The following is a 22659-nucleotide window of genomic DNA, read 5'->3' on the forward strand; positions in this document are numbered from 1 at the left end:
GTCTTGACCTCCTGACCTCGTGATCCACCTGCTTCAGCCTCCCAAAGTGCTGGGATTACAGACGTGAGCGACTGCACCCGGCCAGCTGCCATTTCTTAAAACAAAATTCAAGTCCTAGCTCTTGAGCCACAAAAAAGAAATATAGGTATCTCTATACTGGATCCACCTCAACTTAGCAATGCATCTCTGCATCTCCACAATGCCATTCTCCTCAAAACATGTGGTGTCTTTAACATCTGGCATAGGTGGTAGAATGGGGAGATACTAGGCTGCAGAAATAAAATCCAACATTTGACATGGCCAACAGAATTTTAAGATAAATGGTGAGGTAGAGTTGAGAGAGTTCAATTATATTGTTGAGCACAGATCATTTGGCACATTCTAAAATTAGATTCCCTATCAAATTCTCCTTTATGGTACCTTTACAAAGTGCTGACACCTTAGGAATCCTCCAACACCTATGTAAAGCTAACAGAATAAAGTCATTTGAAGAAATTCATCCTTGGCTCTTTAGCTATTATCTACCCCCATACTGAAGCAAATAAAAAACAATGCTATCCATTTGCTGAATTTATTTAAACAAGTCAATTTAGAAATACCATAGAATTAAACAAAACTTCTGACATGTAAACATACTGCCATGTTCCTGAAACAGATGTTAACACCTGATAAAAGTTAATAATCTCTTGTTAGGAAAGCTGTCCATTAATAAGGCCAGTCTTCAGCAAAACTAAAACCATTTTGTTTGTTTAGCTTTCCTAGTCTGACAACACAATACTGTTGAACCACAATCAAATATAATGACAACATTGGATGGATAGATCAGTACCATTGGTTACAGCTGTTAAACAGGTCCATTCTTGGCGCCACATAAAAACAAGCCAATCACATTGAATAAATCATGGCTTTTTTTTCTTTATCACAATTCACTAAGTGATGTTAATTATGGTCCTTGTCAAACACGTTTGGTAAAGGCTATTTACAGTGTACATGGCTGAGCATGCACTATTTATAGTTACAAAGATACCTGCCAGTTTATTACAATAGAATTACACAGTGCCTGAAAATGGTGAAACATCTCACACATCATTTAAATCAATATAATTTCAAGCAGGAAACGTTCCTTATTTGACCACAATTGCAATAATTACATGAAAATTCTTATAAAAACATGAATCCCCTTCAAGAAATTGATGCATATTCTACGCACTACAGGTTAAGGCAGTAAAAAAATGTATTCCTGATAACTGGAGGTCTTGACAATGTCAATTAAAGCTGTCTGACTCTAGTTTTTCATTCTCCATCATATACCAAAAGTTTGTGAATGATTTCATTTTTAAAGTCAAAAAAGTATTAGTAACTAAGAAGAGTTGAAGCTGGAAAAAAGTAATTGCTAGGGAAAGGAAAAATGTAAATTGGATTTTGCCTGAAAATTTTCAAATCATAAACAATAGCATTATTTATGAGTCTAAGCCTTAAATGTATAAAACAAATACATATAGTTCACTTTTCTTAATTTAAAATATACTGTACTTTGAACAATTCAAGTAATGTAAGACTATCAAAAATAACTTCATAAGCCATACAAGTGTCAACTGCATTTTCAGTATTTTAAGAACTTTTTAAAAATTGTAAACTAAACCATGACAGTTTAGTTAAACAAATGATAAATGACTTTTTATTTGCACTTGTGATTTCTTTAATACAAATTGCTACCAACAAATATGTAAAGATATGGCAGGTTATGCATTTGATCAAAGCACTTTGATTTAAGCGTAAAACAGATTCAAATGGTACAAGTTCTGTGCATAAGATCCAAGGAATTGCTTACTAATTCATAGGCAACCCTCTTTCTAATCAGAATCCTTTTTTCCTTGGCTGCAGATGAGATAGGGCACAATCTGTTGTAAACAGGGCACTGTTGTTAAACCAGGATAATATTCTTCAATTAAGATCGTTCTTTCAATTAAAAAGACTTTCCCAAGTGTCTTCCATCACTGAGTATATTCTGCCGACCTCTTAATTTCATAAATTAACTTTCTTTTGATTCCATTTTTATGGTGGTTGTGTCCGCAGTTTTGTTTTAAAAATTGGTTTAAATTTATATAAAACTCTGTACATGTTCACAAATTATTGCATAAACAGCATAATCTTCAAGACAGTGTTTGCAAACACATGTCCAATTCAGGAAAAAAAATTTCACGTTTCTCGTCTGGCTTTTTTCTTCTTTTTTATTTGTTTGGGAGATTCCCAGCTAGTTTCAGACTTGGCTAAAAAAGAAAAAGGGGGGAAAACGAAGAAAAAAAATAAGGAGGATAGTAAATACTGTTACGTCTCAATAATATAAAAGTAGTAACTATGAAAAAATGTGTTAAAATACTCAAATTTTATGTTTAAGTTTTCGAGCCCTCGTTATATATTTTAAGTTATTCTATGTCTTCTTCCCTCCTTTCCTTTCAATGGTATTATTAGGTTGAACTATATGGAACTGCTGATATTCAACCAGTTTTGACCTAAAAAAACTGTTATTTAATATGGTTCAACCTAACTAATAAAAGAGAAAAATGGGTAAAATGGATACTAAAGGTAGCTGAAGAGAGTAAAGGAGGAAAAAAAGCATAGAATAATTTGTAGCCTCAAGAACATGTGCAGAGAAAAAGGGAGAGGGACCACATAGACAAGCAGGCAGGCATGAAAGTTCTCCCTCTCTGTTCTCAGCAATGTATTCTCTCCTTCAGAGATAGATAGATAGATAGATTGGTCTATCTATTATTTATTTATTGAGTCTCGCTCTGTCACCCAGGCTGGAGTGCAATGGCACAATCTTGGCTCACTACAACCTCCACCTCCCGGGTTCAAGCGATTCTTGTGCCTCAGCCTCCCGAGTAGTTGGGATTACAGATGTGCATTTCGCCATGTTGGCCACGCTGGTCTTGAACTTCTGACCTCAAGTGATCCACCCGCCTCAGCCTCCCAAAGTGCTGGGATTACAGGTGTGAGCCACGGCACCCAGCCTCCTTCAGTTATTTTAACAACTTGGCCTTCACAACTTAAGTAGACAAACGTCCAAAAAATTTAGCATTTTCTTTTCTTTTTTGAGACAGAGTCTTGCTCTGTCGCCCAGGTTGGAGTGGAGTGGCGCGATCTCGGCTCACTGCAAGCTCCGCCTCCCGGGTTCACGCCATTCTCCTGCCTCAGCCTCCCGAGTAGCTGGGACTACAGGCACCCACCACCACGCCCAGCTAACTGTTTGTATTTTTAGTAGAGATGGGGTTTCATCATGTTAGCCAGGATGGTCTCGATTTTCTAATGTCGTGATCTGCCTGCCTTGGCCTCCCAAAGTGCTGGGATTACAGGCGTGAGCCCCTGCGCCCGGCCTCCATTAGACTTTTAAGATCAGAACCTTAACACATGAAAAATGTAATCAGTACAAAGGAACAAAAAATGAGGATTACTTACTCTGTGAAGGAGGCACACTATTTTGCTTGGTATTTGACTTGGATTTATCTGTCTCTTGTAGTATTGGCGGCACTTGGGAAGAGCTCTTGTCAGAATCACTTTTTGATAAGATTACAGATGGCTCGGTAGAAGTAGCAGGTGGAAGAGTCTTGATAGGCTATTTTAGGAAAAAATCATCTCAGGTTTTTTGGTGAAATTTTCAAATAAACTTTAAATATTACAGTAATACCAAGAGGTGGTTTAGCAGCAATTCAATACTAATATGGCTTCCAGATAAGCAATGTAACTCATACCTGCCCTCTAGTGACACAGCCAAATCAGTTATCACCTACAACATTTATGAGTATATGTTGAGATAAAAATGAAGCTATGAAATTATAAAATATCTACTGAATTTCAAATAGAAATGAGTAATTTCATTTTCATTAACTTTTTTTTGAAGTGGAGTCTCGCTCTGTCGCCCAGGATGGAGTGCAGTGGCACAATCTTGGCTCACTGAAACCTCTGCCTCCCGGGTTCAAGTGATTGTCCTGCCTCAGCCTCCTGAGTAGCTGGGACTACAAGTGCGTGCCACCATGCTCGGCTAATTTTTTGTGTGTTTTTAGTAGAAACAAGGTTTCACCATGTTAGCCAGGATGGTCTCGATCCCTTGACTTCGTGATCCGCCTGCCTTAGCCTCCCAAAGTGCTGGGATTATAGGTGTGAGCAACCACGCTCGGCCTAACCTTTATGTTCTTAAGTTTCATATAAATAAGATTATTTTATATTTTTCTTTTTTGAGACACAGTATCGCTCTGTGGCCTAGCCTAGAGTGCAGAGGCACAAAACAGCTCACTGTAGCCTTGACCTCCTGGGTTCAAGCAATCCTCCCACTTCAACCTCCTGAGTAGCTGGGATTATAGGCGTGAACCACTGGGACTGGCTGATTTTGTACTTGTTAGTGATTCAATGGTTGTCCATTTCCACCAACTCAGAACGCTTCAAAAATTTTTGTGAAAAACAGAAGGAAAATAGCTAACTTCTGAACTACCAGTAGATGACAACTCCTAATCTCCTTCCCAACAGGTAAGAATTTCTCAAATAGCAGCAGCAACAGCTTCTGTTTCCTACAAGCACACTGTGGTTACCAGTCCTACTGACTGAAGGAACTGGTAACACTCAGGTCCAAATTTTCAGTGTTTTATCCAGTCTGGTAGTGAAATTAGAATGCTTAAGGCAGAGCCTAGATTCTTGAGCCTTCCTTCTCTACAGCCTGGAAGCAGAAAGGGGTAAACTAACTGATTTGCCTCACTGAAGCATATCCATTAATAAATGATCAAGACCTGGTAATGATAAGAACGTCAGTAATTAGGAGTGCCTTCGGGTTGTGAGAGATGAGTAGAAGATCATTTCACCTATTAGCTCTATCTGTGATCATTATTCTGAACATAGAAGGGTAAGTAATGCTTCTCTTGCCCCTATTCTTCCAGGGCCCATAGATTTGAGAAAGCAAAATGGGATAAGGATACAAGAGGAAATGGTGTGAGCCCAAGTAATTACTAGGATTCCTTCTTCCTATTCCAGGTATCTGAAGTTGTATTTTTTTGTGTGTGTGTATGTGTGTGTGACAGGGTCTCACTCTGTCACCCAGGCTAGAGTGTAGTGGCGTGATCTTCATTCACTGCAACTCCGCCTCCTGGGCTCACATGATCCTCCCATCTCAGTTCCCCAAGTACCTGGGACCACAGGTACACACCACCACATCCAGCTATTTTTTTGTACTTTTGGTAGAGACGGGGGTTTCACCATGCTGCCCAGGCTGGTCTCGAACTCCTGAGCTCAAGTGATCTACCCATCTCGACCTCCCAAAGTGCTGGGATTACAGGCGTGAGCCACCGTGGCCGGCCCTGAGGTTGTATTTATGTTGCCTAGTTTCTTTACCTTTCTTAGCGTTCCCTGTATTTATTTCATATCCAGAAGTTTTATTATTACTTATTTTTAATCTCCTTTTCCCCTCTATTCTCTCACTTATCTACATTAAGTCACAGAACGGATCAAATATTCTTCATAAGATGGCTTCTGAAAATGATTTAATATAAAAATATCAAACAGAGGCCGGGCGTGGTGGCTCATGCCTGTAATCCCAGTACTTTGGGAGGCTGAGGCAGGTGGATCAGTTGAGGTCAGGAGTTCGAGACCAGCCTGGCCAACATGGTGAAACCCCATCTCTACTAAAAATACAAAAATTAGCCAAGGTTGGTGGCGTGCGCCTGTAATCCCAGCTACTCGGGAGACTGAGGCAGGAAAATCGCCTGAACCCAGGAGGTAGAGGTTGCAGTGAGCCGAGATTGCAGATTGCATCACTGCACTCCAGCCTGGGCAATAGAGTGAACTCTGTCTCAAAAAAAAAAAAAAAAAAAAAAGTCAAATAGACCCTTTGCTATTTATTATACACACACACACACACACACATATATATATATTTTTTTTTACAAAGTCTCACTTTGTCGCCCAGGCTGGAGTGCAGTGGCGCAATTACAGCTGACTGCAGCCTTGACCTCCTGGGCTCAAGTGGTCTTCCCACTCAGTCTCCCGAGTAGCTGGGACTACAAGCACACACCACTACACCCAGCTAATTTTTGTGCTTTTTGTAAATACTGAGTCTAGCCATGTTGCCCAGGCTGGTCTCAAACTCCTGGACTCAAGCGATCCTCCTGCCTTGGCCTCCCAAAGCGTTGGGATTATAGGCGTGAGCCACTGCATCTGGTTGCTTATTTATTTATGAGAGTCTCACTGTGTCGCCCAGACTGGAGTGCAGTGGCGTGACCTTGGCTCACTGCAACCTCCGCCTCCTGGGTTCAAGTGATTCTCCCGCCTCAGCCTCTCGGGTAGCTGGGATTACAGGTGCCTACCACCATGCCTGGCCAATTTTTGTATTTTTAGTAGAGATGGGGTTTCACCATATTAGCCAGGCTGGTCTCGAACTCCTGACCTTGTGATCCACCCACCTTGGCCTCCCAAAGTGCTGCGATTACAGGTGTGAGCCACCACACCCAGCCCTGAATTTATTTTCATATGATGTAATTAATTTACCCAATTAGAAATCAGATTTTGTGTCACCAACCTAGGCCTTTTGTAAAATGGTCCCTTCTGCCATACAGATACTTTCCATAGAAGGCACATCATTCAAGGGCCTATAACCAAGTTTTAAACAAATGTTCCATTTTGGGAGGCTGAACCATAGTCATGTTATGTACATATATTGGGGGAAAATGAAACCAATCATATTTTCTCTAAGCTCTCTATCCCTTGTATGCCTAGATATTTAGCAGGAGAAAATACAGTACAGTGTGGTTCTTGACTTCACTACTGATAGTTATATGACTCTGGGCAAGTTATTCAACTTCTCTAGCTTCATTTATAAAATGTGTCTTACCTTTCTCTTGGGATTGTTTTGAAGATAAATTAGTCATTATATTTTAAATGCTTAGCACAGTGCTTAAAACATTATTTATGATAAAATACTTGAGTCAACAAAACTTTATTATTCTTTTTTTTTTTTTTTTTTGAGACAGTGTCTCGCTCTGTTGCCCAGGCTGGAGTGCAGTGGCATGATCTCGGCTCACTGTAACCTCCGTCTCTCAGGTTTAAGCGATTCTCCTGCCTCAGCCTCCTAAGTAGCTGGGGTTACAGGCGCCCACCACTGTGCCCGGCTAATTTTTGTGTTTTTAGTAGACACAGGGTTTCACCACGTTGGTCAGGCTGGTCTTGAACTCCTGACTTCAGGTGATCTGCCTGCCTCGGCCTCCCAAAGTGCTGAGATTACAGGCATGAGCCACCGTGCCCGGCCAAAACTTTATTATTATTATTATTGTTATTATTTTAAGATGGAGTCTTGCACATTGCCCAGGCTGGAGTGCAATGGCGCGATCTCGGCTCACTGCAACCTTCATCTCCTGAGTTCAAGCGATTCTCCTGCCTCAGTTTCCCAAGTAGCTGGGATTACAGGCTCCCATCACCTTGCCCAGCTAATTTTTGTATTTTTAGTAGAGACAGAGTTTCACTATGTTGGCCAGGCTGGTCTTGAACTCCTGACCTCATGACCTGCCCGCCTTGGCCTCTCAAAGTGCTGGGATTACAGGCGTAAGCCACTGCACCCAGCAACTTTATTATTCTTAAAAATTACCTGGCTATTTTTGACGAGTACTTCAGCTGGATCACTAGTGCTTATGGTCTTCAAGGAAAAAGCTTTTTCCTGTTTTGGACGGGTTTTAGAGGTATTCACTGGAAGCTCTTCTCTAATCTCTTTTTCTAATTCTTCTGTGTCCTATAGAGAAAAATAACCTATTAGATTATATAAATCATTCATTCTTCATTAATTAAAATCTATGGTGGTGTATGGCTGTAATCCCAGCACTTTGGGAGGCAGAGGTGGGTGAATTGCTTGAGCTCAGGAATTTGAGACCAGCCTGGGCAACATGGTGAAACCCTGTTTCTACAAAAATACAAAAATTAGTCATGTGTGGTGGTGTATACATGTAGTCCCAGTTACTCAAGAGGCTGAGGAGAGGGGACTACTTGAGCCTGAGAGATGGAGGCTGCAGTGGACTGTGATCACACCATGCACTCCAGGCTGGGTGACTCTGTCTCAAAAAAACCCCCAAGACTAAAAAACTACAAAAATTAGCCAGGCATGGTGGTACATGCCTTTAATCCCAGCTACTCAGGAGGAGGTATGAGAATTGCTTGAGCCTGGGAGGTGAAGATTGCAGTGAGCCGAGATTGCACCATTGGCACTCCAGCCTGGGCAACAGAGGAAAACTCTGTCTCAAAACAACAACAACAACAACAACAACAACAACAAAACAAACCCACAAAAAACACTTAACAACTTCAAGGAATAAAATGTTTATACATAAGTTAATTTTCTAGATAAATTAAGCTTACACAGTAGAAAGGGCATGGATAGAAAATTCCAATTTTGGCCATGCCACAGTCTAGCTACAAAATCTCAGGGACAGCTGGATGCAGCGGCTCACACCTGTAATCCCAGCACTTTGGGAGGCTGAGGCAGGCAGATCACCTGAGGTCACGAGTTCGAGACCAGCCTGGCCAACATGGTGAAACCCTGTCTCTAATAAAAATACAAAAATTAGCTGGGTGTGGTGGCGCATGCCTGTAATCCCAGCTATTTGGGAGGCTGAGGCCTCAAGAATTACTTCAAGAATTACTTGAACCTGGGAGGCGGAGGTTGCAGTGAGATGAGATCTTGCCACTGCACTCCAGCCTGGGCAACATGGTGAAACCCTATCTCTACTAAAAATACAAAAATTAGGCCGGGCACGGTGGCTCATGCCTCTACCCAGCACTTTGGGAGGCCGAGGTGGGCGGATCACTTGAGGTCAGGAGTTCAAGACCAGTCTGGCCAACACGGTGAAACCCTGTTTCTACTAAAAATGCAAAAATTATCTGGTAATGATAGTACACGCCTGTAATCCCAGCTACTTGGGAGGCTGATGCATGATAATTGCTTGAACCTGGGAGGTGAAGGTTGCAGTGAGCCAAGATCGCGCCACTGCACTCCAGCCTGGGTGACAGAGTGAGACCTTGTCTCAAAAACAATCTCAGGGACAAGTCACTTGGGATGGGTGACAGAGTGAGACCTTGTCTCAAAAACAAACAAACAAACAAACAATCTCAGGGACAAGTCACTTAGTTTCCCTAAGCCTGTTTCCTCAACTGTAAAGTAAAATTTGCCCTAATAATTTCTAAGAACTCATATAAGCTTTAAGATTTCCATTTTTTTGGGGGGGTATAAAAATTTATTATACATAAAGAATATCACCACTAACAAATGCAGACAGGCTAGGACACCATGGTACAGGGTGGAGGACAGCTAACTCTTTGGAAAGTGAAAGGTTTGGGTGGTGTGGGCCTCATGCCACTCTGATTAGTCAGGAGACGGGAGGGCACATGCCAAACACCACAGGACATCAGGGCAGCAAGATTTCCATTCTTAGATTTTTAAACTTTTACGAAGTTTCAGCAAAATAATTCTAGAGCACATTATATGCTTAGTAAATTATATATAAACATGAACTAGAATATATTAAATAGAAGGGTTACTGTATTTTTCTTTGGCAAACGCAAATCCATATAAAATGGCCGTTCTTTTTAACAAATGGCTAAGATGTTCTTAATGTTCTTCTGACACTGATGTTCTATTTTATGATAGTTATTCAGTATAGTAGTGGGTTTAGATAGTCAAAATTTTCTATATATTTAGGCTGAGCAGGTAGCTTTGGAAGTATGTGTGTGAAGTCTGTAATCTTACAAAGTTTTTCAAAGTTTTGCAATCTCACAAAGTCAGAAGACATCAATTTATTTCCATCCCAAGTTGAACTCAACAGTGAAAGACCCCATCAGCCACACACGAACACCAAAAAGGACTTTGGGTTTGGTGTGGTAGCTTGCATCTGTAATCCCAGCACTTTGGGAGCCAAGGCAGGAGGACTGTTTGAGCCCAGGAGTTTGGGATAGCCTGGGTAACATAGGGAAACTCTGTCTCTACAAAAAAATAAAAAAACTGTAGTCCCAGTTACTTGGGAGGCTGAAGCAGGAGGATCCCTTGAGCCCAGGAGGTCGAGGCTGCACTGAGCTGTGATGCAGCCACTGCATTCCAGCCTGACAACAGAGTGGAATGTCTCAAAAAACAAACAAAACAAAACAAAAAGAGAAAAAACAATAGAATTTTTTTTTGAGACAGAGTCTCACTCTGTTGTCCAGGCTGGAGTGTAGTGGCACAATCTCGGCTCACTGCAACCTGCGATTCTCCTGCCTCAGCTTCACAAGTAGCTGGGACTACAGGCGCCAGCTACCACGTGCGGCTAATTTTTGTATTTTCAGTAGAGACGGGGTTTCACCATGTTGGCCAGGATGGTCTCAAACTCCTGACCTTGTGATCCACCCGCCTCGGCCTCCCAAAGTGCTGAGATTACAGGTGTGAGCCACCGCACCCGGCCTAACTTTTTTTTTTTTTTTTTTTTTTTTTTAAGATGGAGTTTCACTCTTGTTGCCCAGGCTGGAGTGCAATGGCGTGATCTTGGCTCACGGCAACCTCCGCCTCCCGGGTTCAAGTGATTCTCCTGCCTCAGCCCCCCGAGTAGCTGGGATTACAGGTGCATGCAACCACGCCCAGTTAATGCTGTATTTTTAGTAGAGACAGGGCTTCTCCATGTTGGTCAGGTTGGTCTCGAACTCCGGACCTCAGGTGATCCACCCGCCTTGGCCTCCCAAAGTGCTGGGATTATAGGCGTGAGCCACCGCGCCCAGCAATAACCTTTTATTAATAGGATATATGTGCTATGTACTCAGCATAGAACTTCATGGATATCGAATTCTCAAAACAACCTATGCAGTTATGTAACTTGTGCAAGGTAAAAAAAAAATGACAGAACAAGATTTAGAATATAGATCTGACTCTAAACCTAGAACACTTACTCATATTTTTAAAAACACAGTGAACATTTTAAAAAGGATAACCAGAATACCAAAGAAACATTCACATTAATGACCTTTGCCAATACATTAAACATTTCAGAATACATCTATCCTACAAAATTTCTTTTAAAAGGAGCTCAACTAATCCACAATCCACAAAATTATTATTAGTAAATACTCTTAAGTCAAAGAAATTCAAGAAAAACTTAGCTAAAATGGTTTTCAGGTAGTATTACTAACAAAGGATAGATGTAACATTTCTCATCTGCCAGCTCCAGCTAACAAGAAAAGCATACCTATTATATAGTGTTAGTTTGTTCATATCCACTATGTTACAACCTTAATGCCCATTCATTTTTACTACTGAAAAAGCAAGCAAGTATTGGTAATAAGCTTGTATCATTTATGAGGGTTTGTGCTTCCCACAATAAAAAATAACTGAATACATATTTCCTTAAAAGGCCATGTAGAAACTTCTTTCAAAAACAGTAAGTGGCTGGGCGTGGTGGCTCACACCTGTAATCTCAGCACTTTGGGAGGCTGAGGCGGGAAGATCACTTGAGGCCAGATCACTTGAGACCAGCCTGGCCAATGTGGTGAAATCCCCTCTCTACTAAAAATGCAAAAATTAGCTGGGTGTGGTGGCTCATGCCTGTAATCCCAGCTACTTGGAAGGCTGAGGCAGGAGAATCACTTAGAGGGAGGTTACAGTGAGGTGAGACTGTGCCACTGCACTCCAGCCGGGGTGACAGAGTGAGACTCTGTCTCAAAAATAAATAAATAAGGCTGAGCACGGTGGTTCACGCCTGTAATCCCAGCACTTTGGGAAGCTGAGTTGGGCTGATCACTTGAGGCCAGATCACTTGAGACCAGCCTGGCTAACATGGCGAAAGCCTGTCTCTACTAAAAATACAAAAATTAGCCACGCGTGGTGGCACATGCCTGTAATCCTAGCTACGTGGGAAGCTGAGGCAGGAGAATCGCTTGAACCCGGGAGGCAGAGGCTGCCATGAGCTGAGACTGCACTACTGCACTCCAGCCTGGGCAACAGAACAAGACTCTGACTCAAAAAAAAAAAAAAGATAAACAAATAGAACAATAAGTAGGAAAAATTACTAGGTGGGCTATCCCTAGAAGTTGCGGTTCCCTGCCTCCTACATTTAAATAATTAATTACATAGTTATAGTAAGGAATACAAATATTTTAAGAAGTTATAATGTAACAGTGCTTTAAAAAAACCTATGCATGTTTCTAATAATCTGATACATCTGAAATTAAAATCTTTTTTTTTTTTTTTTTAGACAGGGTCTTGCTCTGTGACCCAGGCTGGAGTACAGTAGTGTGATTTTTGGCTCACTGCAAGTTCTGCCTCCCGGGCGCAAGTGATCCTCTCACCTCAGCTTCCCGAGTAGCTGGGGCTACAAGCGTATGCCACCGTGCCTGGCTAATTTTTGTAGAGACAGGGTTTTGCCATGTTGCCCAGGCTGGTCTCAAGCTCCTGGACTGAAGTGATCCTCCCGCCTTAGCCTTCCAATGTGCTGGGATTACAGGCATGAGCCATTGTGCCCAGCTTAAAATTTCATGTCTGACTTCATTTTTATTATAATTTACTTTTTTCCCCCAGATAGGAGAGATCAAAGAAAAAGAAAAAGTATGAGTGATGGAAAGAGAAAATGTCTGTTGGGTAGATGCCAAAAAAGCAGGAAAGGATACTTCTAAGTGAAATAACCAGCAAACTCAAAGTCAAGTGAAAGACTCCACTTGTTTTTTTTTATTTTTTATTTTTCTTCTCATTTTATTTTTTTATTTTTATTTTATTATTATACTTTAGGTTTTAGGGTACATGTGCACAATGTACAGGTTTGTTACATATGTATCCATGTGCCATGTTGGTGTGCTGCACCCATTAACTCGTCATTTAGCATTAGGTATATCTCCTAATGCTGTCCCTCCCCCCTCCCCCCGACTCCACTTGTTATACACGTGGTTTTTCTGTGTGCTAAATGTTACCTTCCAGTTACTCAAAAGGAATTTTTGTATGTGTAAAATACTGTATCTCTTTTCCCATTTCACTATTATATAATAAAAAAATGCATGAATAATTTGGAATTTTACTTATTTTTGAGTTTAGCAACACCTTTAACGTGAATTTTTTGAGCAATAACATTTTTATTACAATATGATGAATATGTAAAACAGTCTATGACTTTTCAAATAAATGATGTCTCATACTGTCTTTTATCTCTATATATTTTTAGCATCTGTACATAATCTTTTCACATTTTAAGCCGGAGGCGCTTAATGAATGCTTGTTGTTCTGACATTTTACCTGTGCAGTAGAGTTATCTTCACCTTGCTTCTTCTTTTTCTTTTTTTTCTTTTTGGATTTCCCAGTTGGAAGAGCTCCCTCTCCCTTTTCTTTATCATCATCTGAGACCTTAGGTTAAAAGCAAAAATATTAAAGAGAACCAAATGGTTATGTGTCCATTATTTAGAAAATTATTCTGAAATAATTTCATTCATTAGGTACAGTCTTCATTTCCCAAAATCTAAATAAAAACTAGTAATAAGTAATAAAACAGATCAAGAACTACATATTTAAAAAATAACAAAATACATGGAACCTCATTCTCTCAGTGTGTCTATGTCACCCATCACTCACTACAACATAAGTAGAGAGCTGTGTAAACTTCAGTGTTTTAAAAACTCACTGAGGCCGGGCATGGTGGTTCATGCCTGTAATCCCAGCACTTTGGGAGGCCGAGGTGGGCGGATCACGAGGTCAGGAGATCAAGACCATCCTGGCTAACACGGTGAAACCCCATCTCTACTAAAAATACAAAAAAATTAGCCGGGCGTGATGGCGGGCGCCTGTAGTCCCAGCTACTTGGGAGGCTAAGGCAGGAGAATGGCGTGAACTCAGGAGGCGGAGCCTGCAGTGGTGAGCCGAAATCACTCCACTGCACTCCAGCCTGGGCAACAGAGTGAGACTCCTTCTCAAAAAAATAAATAAATACATAAAATAAAAAATAAATAAAAAAATAAAAATTCACTGAATAGGTAATTCTATTTTATTTTAAGTTCAAATGTAGTGCAATTTGTGTTAAAATTTATTTGACCCTGTTAAGAGAATGAAATAACAAGCTATACAATGGGGGAATGTATTTGCAAGCCATATGGTTCCATCCATGGAACTAGTATCCATACAATATAAGGAACACTCAAGTTTTTTAAAAAAATCCCCTCAGAAAATATGCAAAAGACATGAACAGACATTTCACCCAAGAACATACACAGATGCCAAAGAAACCATGGAATAAAGCTCAACTCCATTTGCTATAAGGGAAATGCATATTAAAACCACAATGAGTTATCACTATATACCTATCAGAACTTCTAAAATAAAAAAACAGTGACAACTGCAAATTTAGGTGAGGATACAGAAAAACTAGTTTCTTAGAATACTAAAATATGCAACTATCATAACACCCAGCGATTGTACATATGGGCATTTATCATAGAGAAATGAAAACTTATGTTTAGACAGAGACTTCTGAAAACCTACATATTTAGCAGCTTTATTCATAATAGTCCCAAACTGGAAAGGACACAAATGTCCTTCAACAGGTAAATGGTCAAAGAAACTGAGGTACATCCAGACCATGGAATATCACTCAGCAGTAAAAAGGTACAACTACTGACACATACAACAACCTGGATGAATCTCCAGAGAATTATGTGGAGTGAAAAAAAAAACAACAAAACATACCAAGGCCAGGAGCAGTGGCTGAAGCCTGTAATCCCAGCACTTTGGAGGCCAAGGTGGGTGGATCCCCTAAGGTCAGGAGTTCGAGAGCAGCCTGACCACTATGGTGAAACCCCGTCTCTACTAAAAATAAAAAAATCAGCTGGGCCTGGTGGCATGCGCCTGTAATCCCAGCTACTTGGGAGGCTGAGATGGGAGAATTGCTTGAACCTGGGAGGTGGAGGTTGCAGTGAGCTGAGATCATGCCACTGCACTCCAGCCTGGGTAACAGAGCAAGACTCCATCTCAATCAAATGAACAAACAAAAAACCATAGCAAAAGGTTATATATATATATTATAATTCCATTAATAAAACATTCTTGAAATGATAAATGTTCCGTATCTTGATTGCATCAATGCAAACACGCCAGTTGTGAAAAGGCAGTTCCCCCTTATTTGCAGTTTTGCTTTCTGCAGTTTCAGTTACCTGCGGTCAACCTCAGTCTGATATTAAAGTACTTTGAAAGACATAGAAAGTGAGAGAGACCACATTCACGTAACTTTTATTACAGTAAATTTTATAACTGTTTTATGATTACTGTTGTTAATCCTTTACTAATTTACAAATTAAACTTTATCAGAGGTATGTATAGGAAAAAGCATAGTATACCTAGGGTTTGACACTATCTGTGGTTTCCGGCATCCACTGGAGTCCTGGAATGTATCCTGTGTATAAGTGGAGGTGGGGAGTGGTGGGGATGGCTACTGTGCTACTGTACAGTATTATGGTTTTTTAACATGTTACCACTGGGGAAAACTGGGTAAAAGGGGTACAGGGGATCACTGTTTCATTCCTGCCTGGTTTTGTTTTGTTGTTTTCAAGACAGGGTCTTGCTCTGTTGCCCAGGCTGGAGTACAGTGGTGCAATCAAGGCCCACTGCACAGCCTTGACCTCCTGATTCTCTTGCCTTAGCCACCTGAGGAGCTGGGACTACAGGCTGATTTTTCTTTCTTTCTTTTTTTTTTATTAGAGATAGGGTCTTGCTATGTTGTACAGGCTAGTCTCAAACACGTGGGCTCAAGTGATCCTCCTACCTTGGTCTCCCAAAGTGCTGGGATTACAGGCGCTCATGAGCCACCATGCCTGGCTATATTATTTCTTATAACTGCATTTGAATCTACAATTATCTCAAAATAAAAGGTTTAATTTAAAAAATTGAATTTGAGAGGTCAAGTCACTGAAAATAGCATTCTGCAGGACAAAAAAATACCTATCAAGTTAGCACTGTTATGTTAGTATTCATAATGATGCAGAGGCCATGCCAATCTTCTCTGTATCTTATCTATTTATTTATTTTTTTGAGATGGAGTCTTGCTCTGTTGCCCAGACTGGAGTGCAATGGTGCCATCTTGGCTCACTGCAACCTCCACCTCCCAGGTTCAAGCAATTCCCCTGCCTCAGTCTCCCAAGTAGCTAGGATTATAGGTGCGCCACCACCATGCCCGGCTAATTTTTCTATTTTTGGTAGAGATGGGGTTTCACCTTGTTGGTCAGGCTGGTCTTGAACTCCTGACCTCAGGTGATCCACTCACCTCGGCCTCCCAAAGTGCTGGGATTACAGGCATGAGCCACTGTGCCCAGCCTTATCTTTTTTTTTTTTTTTTGAGATAGTCTCACTCTGTTGCCCAGGCTGGGGTGAAGTGGCTCACTGCAACCTCTGCCTCCCAGCTCAAGCGGGTCTTGTGCCTCAGCCTCCCGAGTAGCTGGGATTACAGGCACACACTGCCACGTCCAGCTAATTTTTTTTTTTTTTTGTATTTTTAGTAGAGACAGGGTTTCACCATGTTGGCCAGGCTGGTCTCAAACTCCCAACCTTGGGTGATCCCCCCACCTCGGCCTCCCAAAGTACTGGGATTACAAATGTGAGCCAGCATGCCTGGCCTCAATTTTAGTGTATGTGCTGCTGAAGTAAGCACTGTAGTTTAACTTTCTATGGAAAAATGCTTTTTGTTTATTCTCACAAATGACAACCTAGATTCCTAGACTATCTTTACAGGAAGAGATGATTCTAAGTAACCGCTATTTCTCTGCTCAGCACTATAGTCATTATAATGATTTTGGTGGTCTCACGAACTACCAAATAGCTTACAGAAATTATAAGTAGATGGAAAAACAAAACAAAATCTGGCACAAACTTAGCTAAGAGATTTTCAGTCTAGGCTGGCTGGCTACCAGTTGTGGAGAAACATCCCTAGAAGTTTTCACCACAAGCTGTTTCAAGGTCTTGTAATGATTAAAATGCCATATGAACAGATACATGCCATGAATGATACTCAGGTCACAAGGACTTTCTTCAGTCAGCTTATCACTTCATTATAATCCAACCATACAAGAAATGTAGTTCCCCATGGCAAAATACTATTTTTGTTAATGGGAAGATGCTGAAATCAACTCTACAACTTTTAACTCCCATGAAAGAGTTGAGATTTTGATAAACGTATTTTAAATCTTTAAATAAAAAGGACATTACTGATAAATTTCAAATTCCTTTATACCGCTTCCCAATCCTATTTTCAGACTACCTTCCTAATGGTAACCAAAATTGTGAACAACTTCTGTGTCTATCCAATCAATTTTTCTATAAATTTATTTGTATCCACATATAAAAAGTTACATAAATGACATATTCTATCTTTTTATAACTTGCTCATCATTCAGCATGTTGAGATTCCATTCATAATGCTAATAATGTAGCTTTAGTTCATTTTTAACTTCTAATATGCCATTGTATAAACATATCACATCTTTCCATTCCCCAACTGATGAACATTTTGATGACAGCTCACTTTTTCTTAGAAATGTAAAAGGTAATCTCTGAATATATTCAGAAAAAGAATTCCTATGATGTATGATAAAGTCTTTACTCCATTCCTGGGTTCTATTGTGTTAAATGTCCAACAAACATCTGAATGATCACTATGTATTAAGGTATTATATATTAAGATATTGTACTAAGAAGCCTTTTTGTAGGTCCAATCTAAAACCCCTTTCCCTGCTGTTGACCTTCACATTGCCTGTTAACTGTCCTCCTCTACATTTATTTACCCCTCCTTCTACCATTAGCATTATATGTGGTTTTTTTTTTTTTTTTTCTTTTGAGATGGAGTCTCGCTCTGTCGTCCAGGCTGGAGTGCAGTGGCGCAACCTTGGCTCACTGTAACCTCTGCCTCTCGGGTTCAAGCAATTCTTTGCCTCAGTTAGCCTCACGAGTAGATGGGATTACAGGTGCCCGCCACCATGCCCAGCTAATTTTTGTATTTTTAGCAGAGATGGGATTTCACCATCTTCGCCAGGCTGGTCTTGAACTCCTGACCTTGTGATCCACCCACCTTGGCCTCGCACAGTGGGAGCCACTGTGCCTGGCCTATATCCTGTTTTAAAGACCAATCCTGGCTGAGGCAGTGGCTCACGCCTGTAATCCCAGCACTTTGGGAGGCAGGGGTGGGCAGATCACTTGAGGTCAGGAGTTTGAGACCAGCCTGGCTAACATGGCAAAAACCCATCTCTACTAAAAATACAAAAATTAGCTAGGCGTGGTGATGCATGCCTGTAATCCCAGCTACTCAGGAGGCTGAGGAGGGAGAATCACTTGAACTTGGGAGGTGGGGGTTGCAGAGAGCCGAGATCGTGCCACTGCACTCCAGCCTGGGAGACAGGGCGAAACTCCATCTCAAAAAAAAAAAAAGGTGTAGCATAGTGGCTCATGCCTGTAATCCCAGCACTTTGGGAGGCCGAGGCGGGTGGATCACTTGAGGTCAGGAGTTCAAAACCAGCCTGACCAACATGGTGAAACCCCATCTCTACTAAAAGTACAAAAATTAGCCGGGCATGGTGGCGGGTGCCTGTAATCCCAGCTACTCGGGAGGCTGAGGCACGAAAATTGCTTGAACTCGGCAGGTGGAGACTGCAGTGAGCTGAGATTGCATCACCGAACTCCAGCCTGGGTGACAGAGCAAAACTCCATCTCAAAAAGAAAAAAAAATAAAGACCAATCCATCCACTTGTTAAAGGCTTCCTGATCCTCTTCTGGCACCTTACTCTATCAGTCAAATCTTCCCTCTCATTTAACTCTCTCTTTTTTTTTTTTTTTTTTTTTTTTTTTTTTGAGACGGAGTCTTGCTCTATCCCCAGGCTGGGTGCAGTGGCCGATCTCGCTCACTGCAAGCTCCTCCTCCGGTTCACGCATTCTCCTGCCTCAGCCTCCGGAATAGCTGGGACTAGCAGGTGCATGCCACTGTGCCCAGCCTATGTTTAACCTTTTACTTTATTCTGGATCCTTTCCCTTTGTATTGACAGACATGCTAAAACAGGGGTTGGCAAATTACAAATACAGCTCAGCATTAGTTCCTACAAATAAAATTCATTTCCATATCATCTACGGCTACTTGCTATATAATTGACTAGCTGCATCAGAATGTATGGCTTTTTAATAAAGACTGTGCAGGCCAGACACAGTGGCTTACACATGTAATCCCAGCACTTTGAGAGGCTGAGGCAGGAGGGTCACTTGAGGCCAGGAGTTTGAGGATACCATCTCAAAAAAAAAAAAAAAAAAAAAAAAGGCCAGGTGTGGTGGCTTATGCCTGTAATCCCAGCACTTTGGGAGGCTGAGGCGAGCGGATCACCTGAGGTCAGGAGTTGGAGACCAGCTTTGCCAACATGGTGAAACCCCGTCTCTACTAAATATACAAAAATTAGCCGGGCATAGTGGCAGGCTAATTTGTAATCCCAGCTACTCGGGAGTCTGAGGTAGGAAAACTGCTTGAACACAGGAGGTAGAGGTTGCAGTGAGCTGAGATCACGCCACTGCACTCCAGCCTAGGCAGCAGAACAAGAATCTGTCTCCAAAAGAAAGAAAAAAAAAGACTGCTAACCCTATACCAAAATCTCCCGTCATTAAAATACAAACCCCCAACCCTAGCAAAACGATTCCTGATACCACGTGTTGCTATTATCCACTATCTCTCCTCCAGTCCTATCCAAACTTGGGTTTGCTGTTTCTGATGCTGTTGATTATTGCCTCCCTGCCCCTCTCAATTGTGTCAGCCTCTGTGATCCAGAATTCTCCTTCAGTTGCTTTATTTTATTTTTATAAATAGAGATGGGGTCTCGCTATGTTGCCCAGGCTGGCCTTGAACTCCTGGGCTCAAACAATCCTCCCACAGCACCTCCCAAAGTGCTGGGATTATAGGCATGAGCCACCGTGCCCAGCCTGTCTCTTTCATTAACAAATAAACACCCAGGAATCTCTTATACTCACCTTTTGATCATCAGGAATTGGTTCCTGGGACTTTAGAAGTGAAGCTCTTTCTTCGTCTACCCAATTGCCCCACTCTTCTGCTGGTGCATTCCAATCAGAGTTGGGATCAGCAGAAGACAGACCATCTAAAATTTAACAGTGTGAATTAGGCGTCTATCATTTTTGCCATAAATTAAAAGGCAAAAACTAAAAATTCCTTATGTTCAACTAAGCTGTAATTTTAAGTTATTGTTCTGTCTCCCAAGCACATTTTAAGAGCCAGAAAAAAAAAAAACATGAAGGTAACAATCTTTATTCAATTTCTGCTAAGCATATCATATGGTTAAATGGAATTTCTAAGAAATTCCAGAAAATTTATTAGCCATTTGATTCCACTCTCTCTGCTTCCTTTGTTATCAGTCTTCTGAATTTCTTTTCTCTATCCATTTTTAACTTGGTCTAGGACCTGGTTGTTTTCTCTCCCGATTATTACAATATTTTTGTAATTGATTTATTGTCTAGGGATTGGAATTAATTCTTAACAGTAGTACCAAAGTTACAATCCCTACCTGTCATTTTATACTACACCTCTCCTATCCTTATGAGCTTTTCAAAATTAGTTTCTTCAAATTCACCAAGTCATGACAACATTCAACCTCTTATTTTTCTCCCCCTTTTTAAATACTTAACCTGTACTTTCTTATATTTTTCAGATCATTCAATGTGCTTTTTATCCAATCATTTCAAAAGCATTTGAATAAGTTTCAGGGATTCAATCATCATTTATTATCAAAAACACATTTTATTCTGGACTTCTAGATCCCTTTATTTCACTATAGGAGGCACTGAATTTTTAACTCCTTGAGGAAGCTAGCAATGACTTATTCTAAAAGGAAAAACCAGTCTTTGCCTTTAACCAGATTAAATAAGTAGCTCTCTAAGTTAATTATTCCCTTCTCTCTCTGCATATCATATACTCCTATATATGTTCCTGTAAATCTACTTATAGTCAGGTTTCATTTACAATGGCTTAAAATGACAAAGGTTAGGCTTTATTTCCAAATGGTTAACAAGTTGTCCCAACAATGCTTAAATGAAAAGTCCAATCATTTCCCACTAATACCTAATGCTACTCTTATCAAACACTCAATTCTTTCTTTATTTTTCCCCAAGATGGAGTCTTGCTCTGTCGCCCAGGCTGGAGTGCAGTGGCATGATCTCAGCTACCTGGAACCTCCACCTCCCGGGTTCAAGTGATTCTCCTGCTTCAGCCTCCCAAGTAGCTGGGATTACAGGCATGTGCCACCACACCCGGCTCATTTTTGTATTCTTAGTGAAACAGGGGTTTCACAATGTTGGCCAGGTTGGTCTCGAACTCTTAACCTCGTGATCTGCCTGACTCGGCCTCCCAAAGTGCTGGGATTATAGGCGTGAGCCACCACGCCCAGCAATGCTCAATTCTCTTTTTTTTTTTTTTGAGATGGAGTCTCGCTCTGTCACCCAGGCTGGAGTGCAGTGGCACGATCTCGGCTCACTGCAACCTCCACCTCCCGTGTTCGAGCAATTCTCCTGCCTCAGCCTCCCAAGTAGCTGGGATTACAGGTGCGCACCACCACACCCGGCTAATTTTTGTATTTTTAGTAGAAACAAGGTTTCACCACGTTGGTCAGGCTGGTCTCGAACTCCTGACCTCTTGATCCACCTGCCTCAGTCTCCCAAAGTGTTGGGATTACAGGCGTGAGCCACCGTGCCCGGACTTACTCAATTCTTTTATATGCACTTCAGTCTGTTTCTGGAATTTCTATTCTATTCCACTGATCTATTCCTGGGACAGTGCTATACATAACTCTGCAACACATTTTTGTATCTAGAAGGACAAATTTCTTTGCATTACTCTTATTTAGTAATCCTATTTACTTTCTGCTAGTCTTATTTTTCCAGGTGAACTCTATTATTGTTTTTGTTTAACAGGGAGGTATAATACATTCTTATGAAAGTTTTAAAACCTAGGTTTTGGAAGAATATATAACAATCTGGGAAAATGCTCACAGGAAAAAAAATCATAGACAAAATTGTCTACACAGTATGATCTCAAATTTATATGAGGAAGAGACAGAAGAAAATAAAACATTATATATATATATATATATAATATATATATATATATTTTCTTAGTTTAAGAGACAGGGTCTTATTCTGTCACCCAGGCTGGAGTGTAGTGGTATAATCATAGTTCACTTCAGCCTTAACCTCCTGGGGCTCAAGTGATCCTCCTGCCTCAGCCTCCTGAGCAGCTGGGGCCACAGCCATGTGCCACCATGCTTGGCTAATTTTTAAATTTTTTTTGTAGAGAAGGGGAGTCACTATATTGCCCAGGTTGGAATAATAAATATATTTTAGTAGTGAAATTACATCTACCCAATCCTTATTAAGCACTTACTATGTGCTAGAACTTGAGCTAGGTAGGTAGTAGAGATACAAAAATAAGTAAAATAGAATCCCTCTGCATGTGCAGCTTGTAGTCTGTCTATTCAGGGGTGAAGATAGGTAAGCTTAACAAACTATTAAATACAGAGTGATAGATTCTGCCATGGGGGCTGTGGAAACAGAGAAGAGCTAAGCTAGTGGAGGACAGGGAGAGACAACATAAGAATTTATAGTCTAGTGGAGGAAAA

The 22659-nt window shown here is 40.9% G+C and overlaps 1 protein-coding gene across 5 annotated transcripts in view; it reads right to left on the minus strand.

Annotated features, from left to right (window-relative positions):
• Window positions 1-557: 557 nt before the first annotated feature.
• MTDH (metadherin) overlaps window positions 558-22659 on the minus strand; it is an 82379-nt gene continuing 60277 nt past the window's right edge. For 4 of the 5 annotated variants that reach the window (XM_030794970.1, XM_030794968.1, XM_012496061.1 and 1 more), the window contains 5 exons: window positions 20006-20130; window positions 13268-13375; window positions 7625-7765; window positions 3460-3616; window positions 558-2270 (listed from right to left, as the gene is read on the minus strand). In XM_030794970.1, the coding sequence (XP_030650830.1) occupies window positions 2200-2270; window positions 3460-3616; window positions 7625-7765; window positions 13268-13375; window positions 20006-20130 (602 nt within the window). In that variant the 3' untranslated portion in view covers window positions 558-2199. The remainder of the gene's footprint in view (window positions 2271-3459; window positions 3617-7624; window positions 7766-13267; window positions 13376-20005; window positions 20131-22659) is intronic. The other variant, XM_030794969.1, reaches the window with a different exon arrangement.

The sequence above is a fragment of the Nomascus leucogenys genome, chromosome 16, assembly GCF_006542625.1.
Source record: "Nomascus leucogenys isolate Asia chromosome 16, Asia_NLE_v1, whole genome shotgun sequence".
Taxonomy (NCBI): Eukaryota; Metazoa; Chordata; class Mammalia; order Primates; family Hylobatidae; genus Nomascus; species Nomascus leucogenys.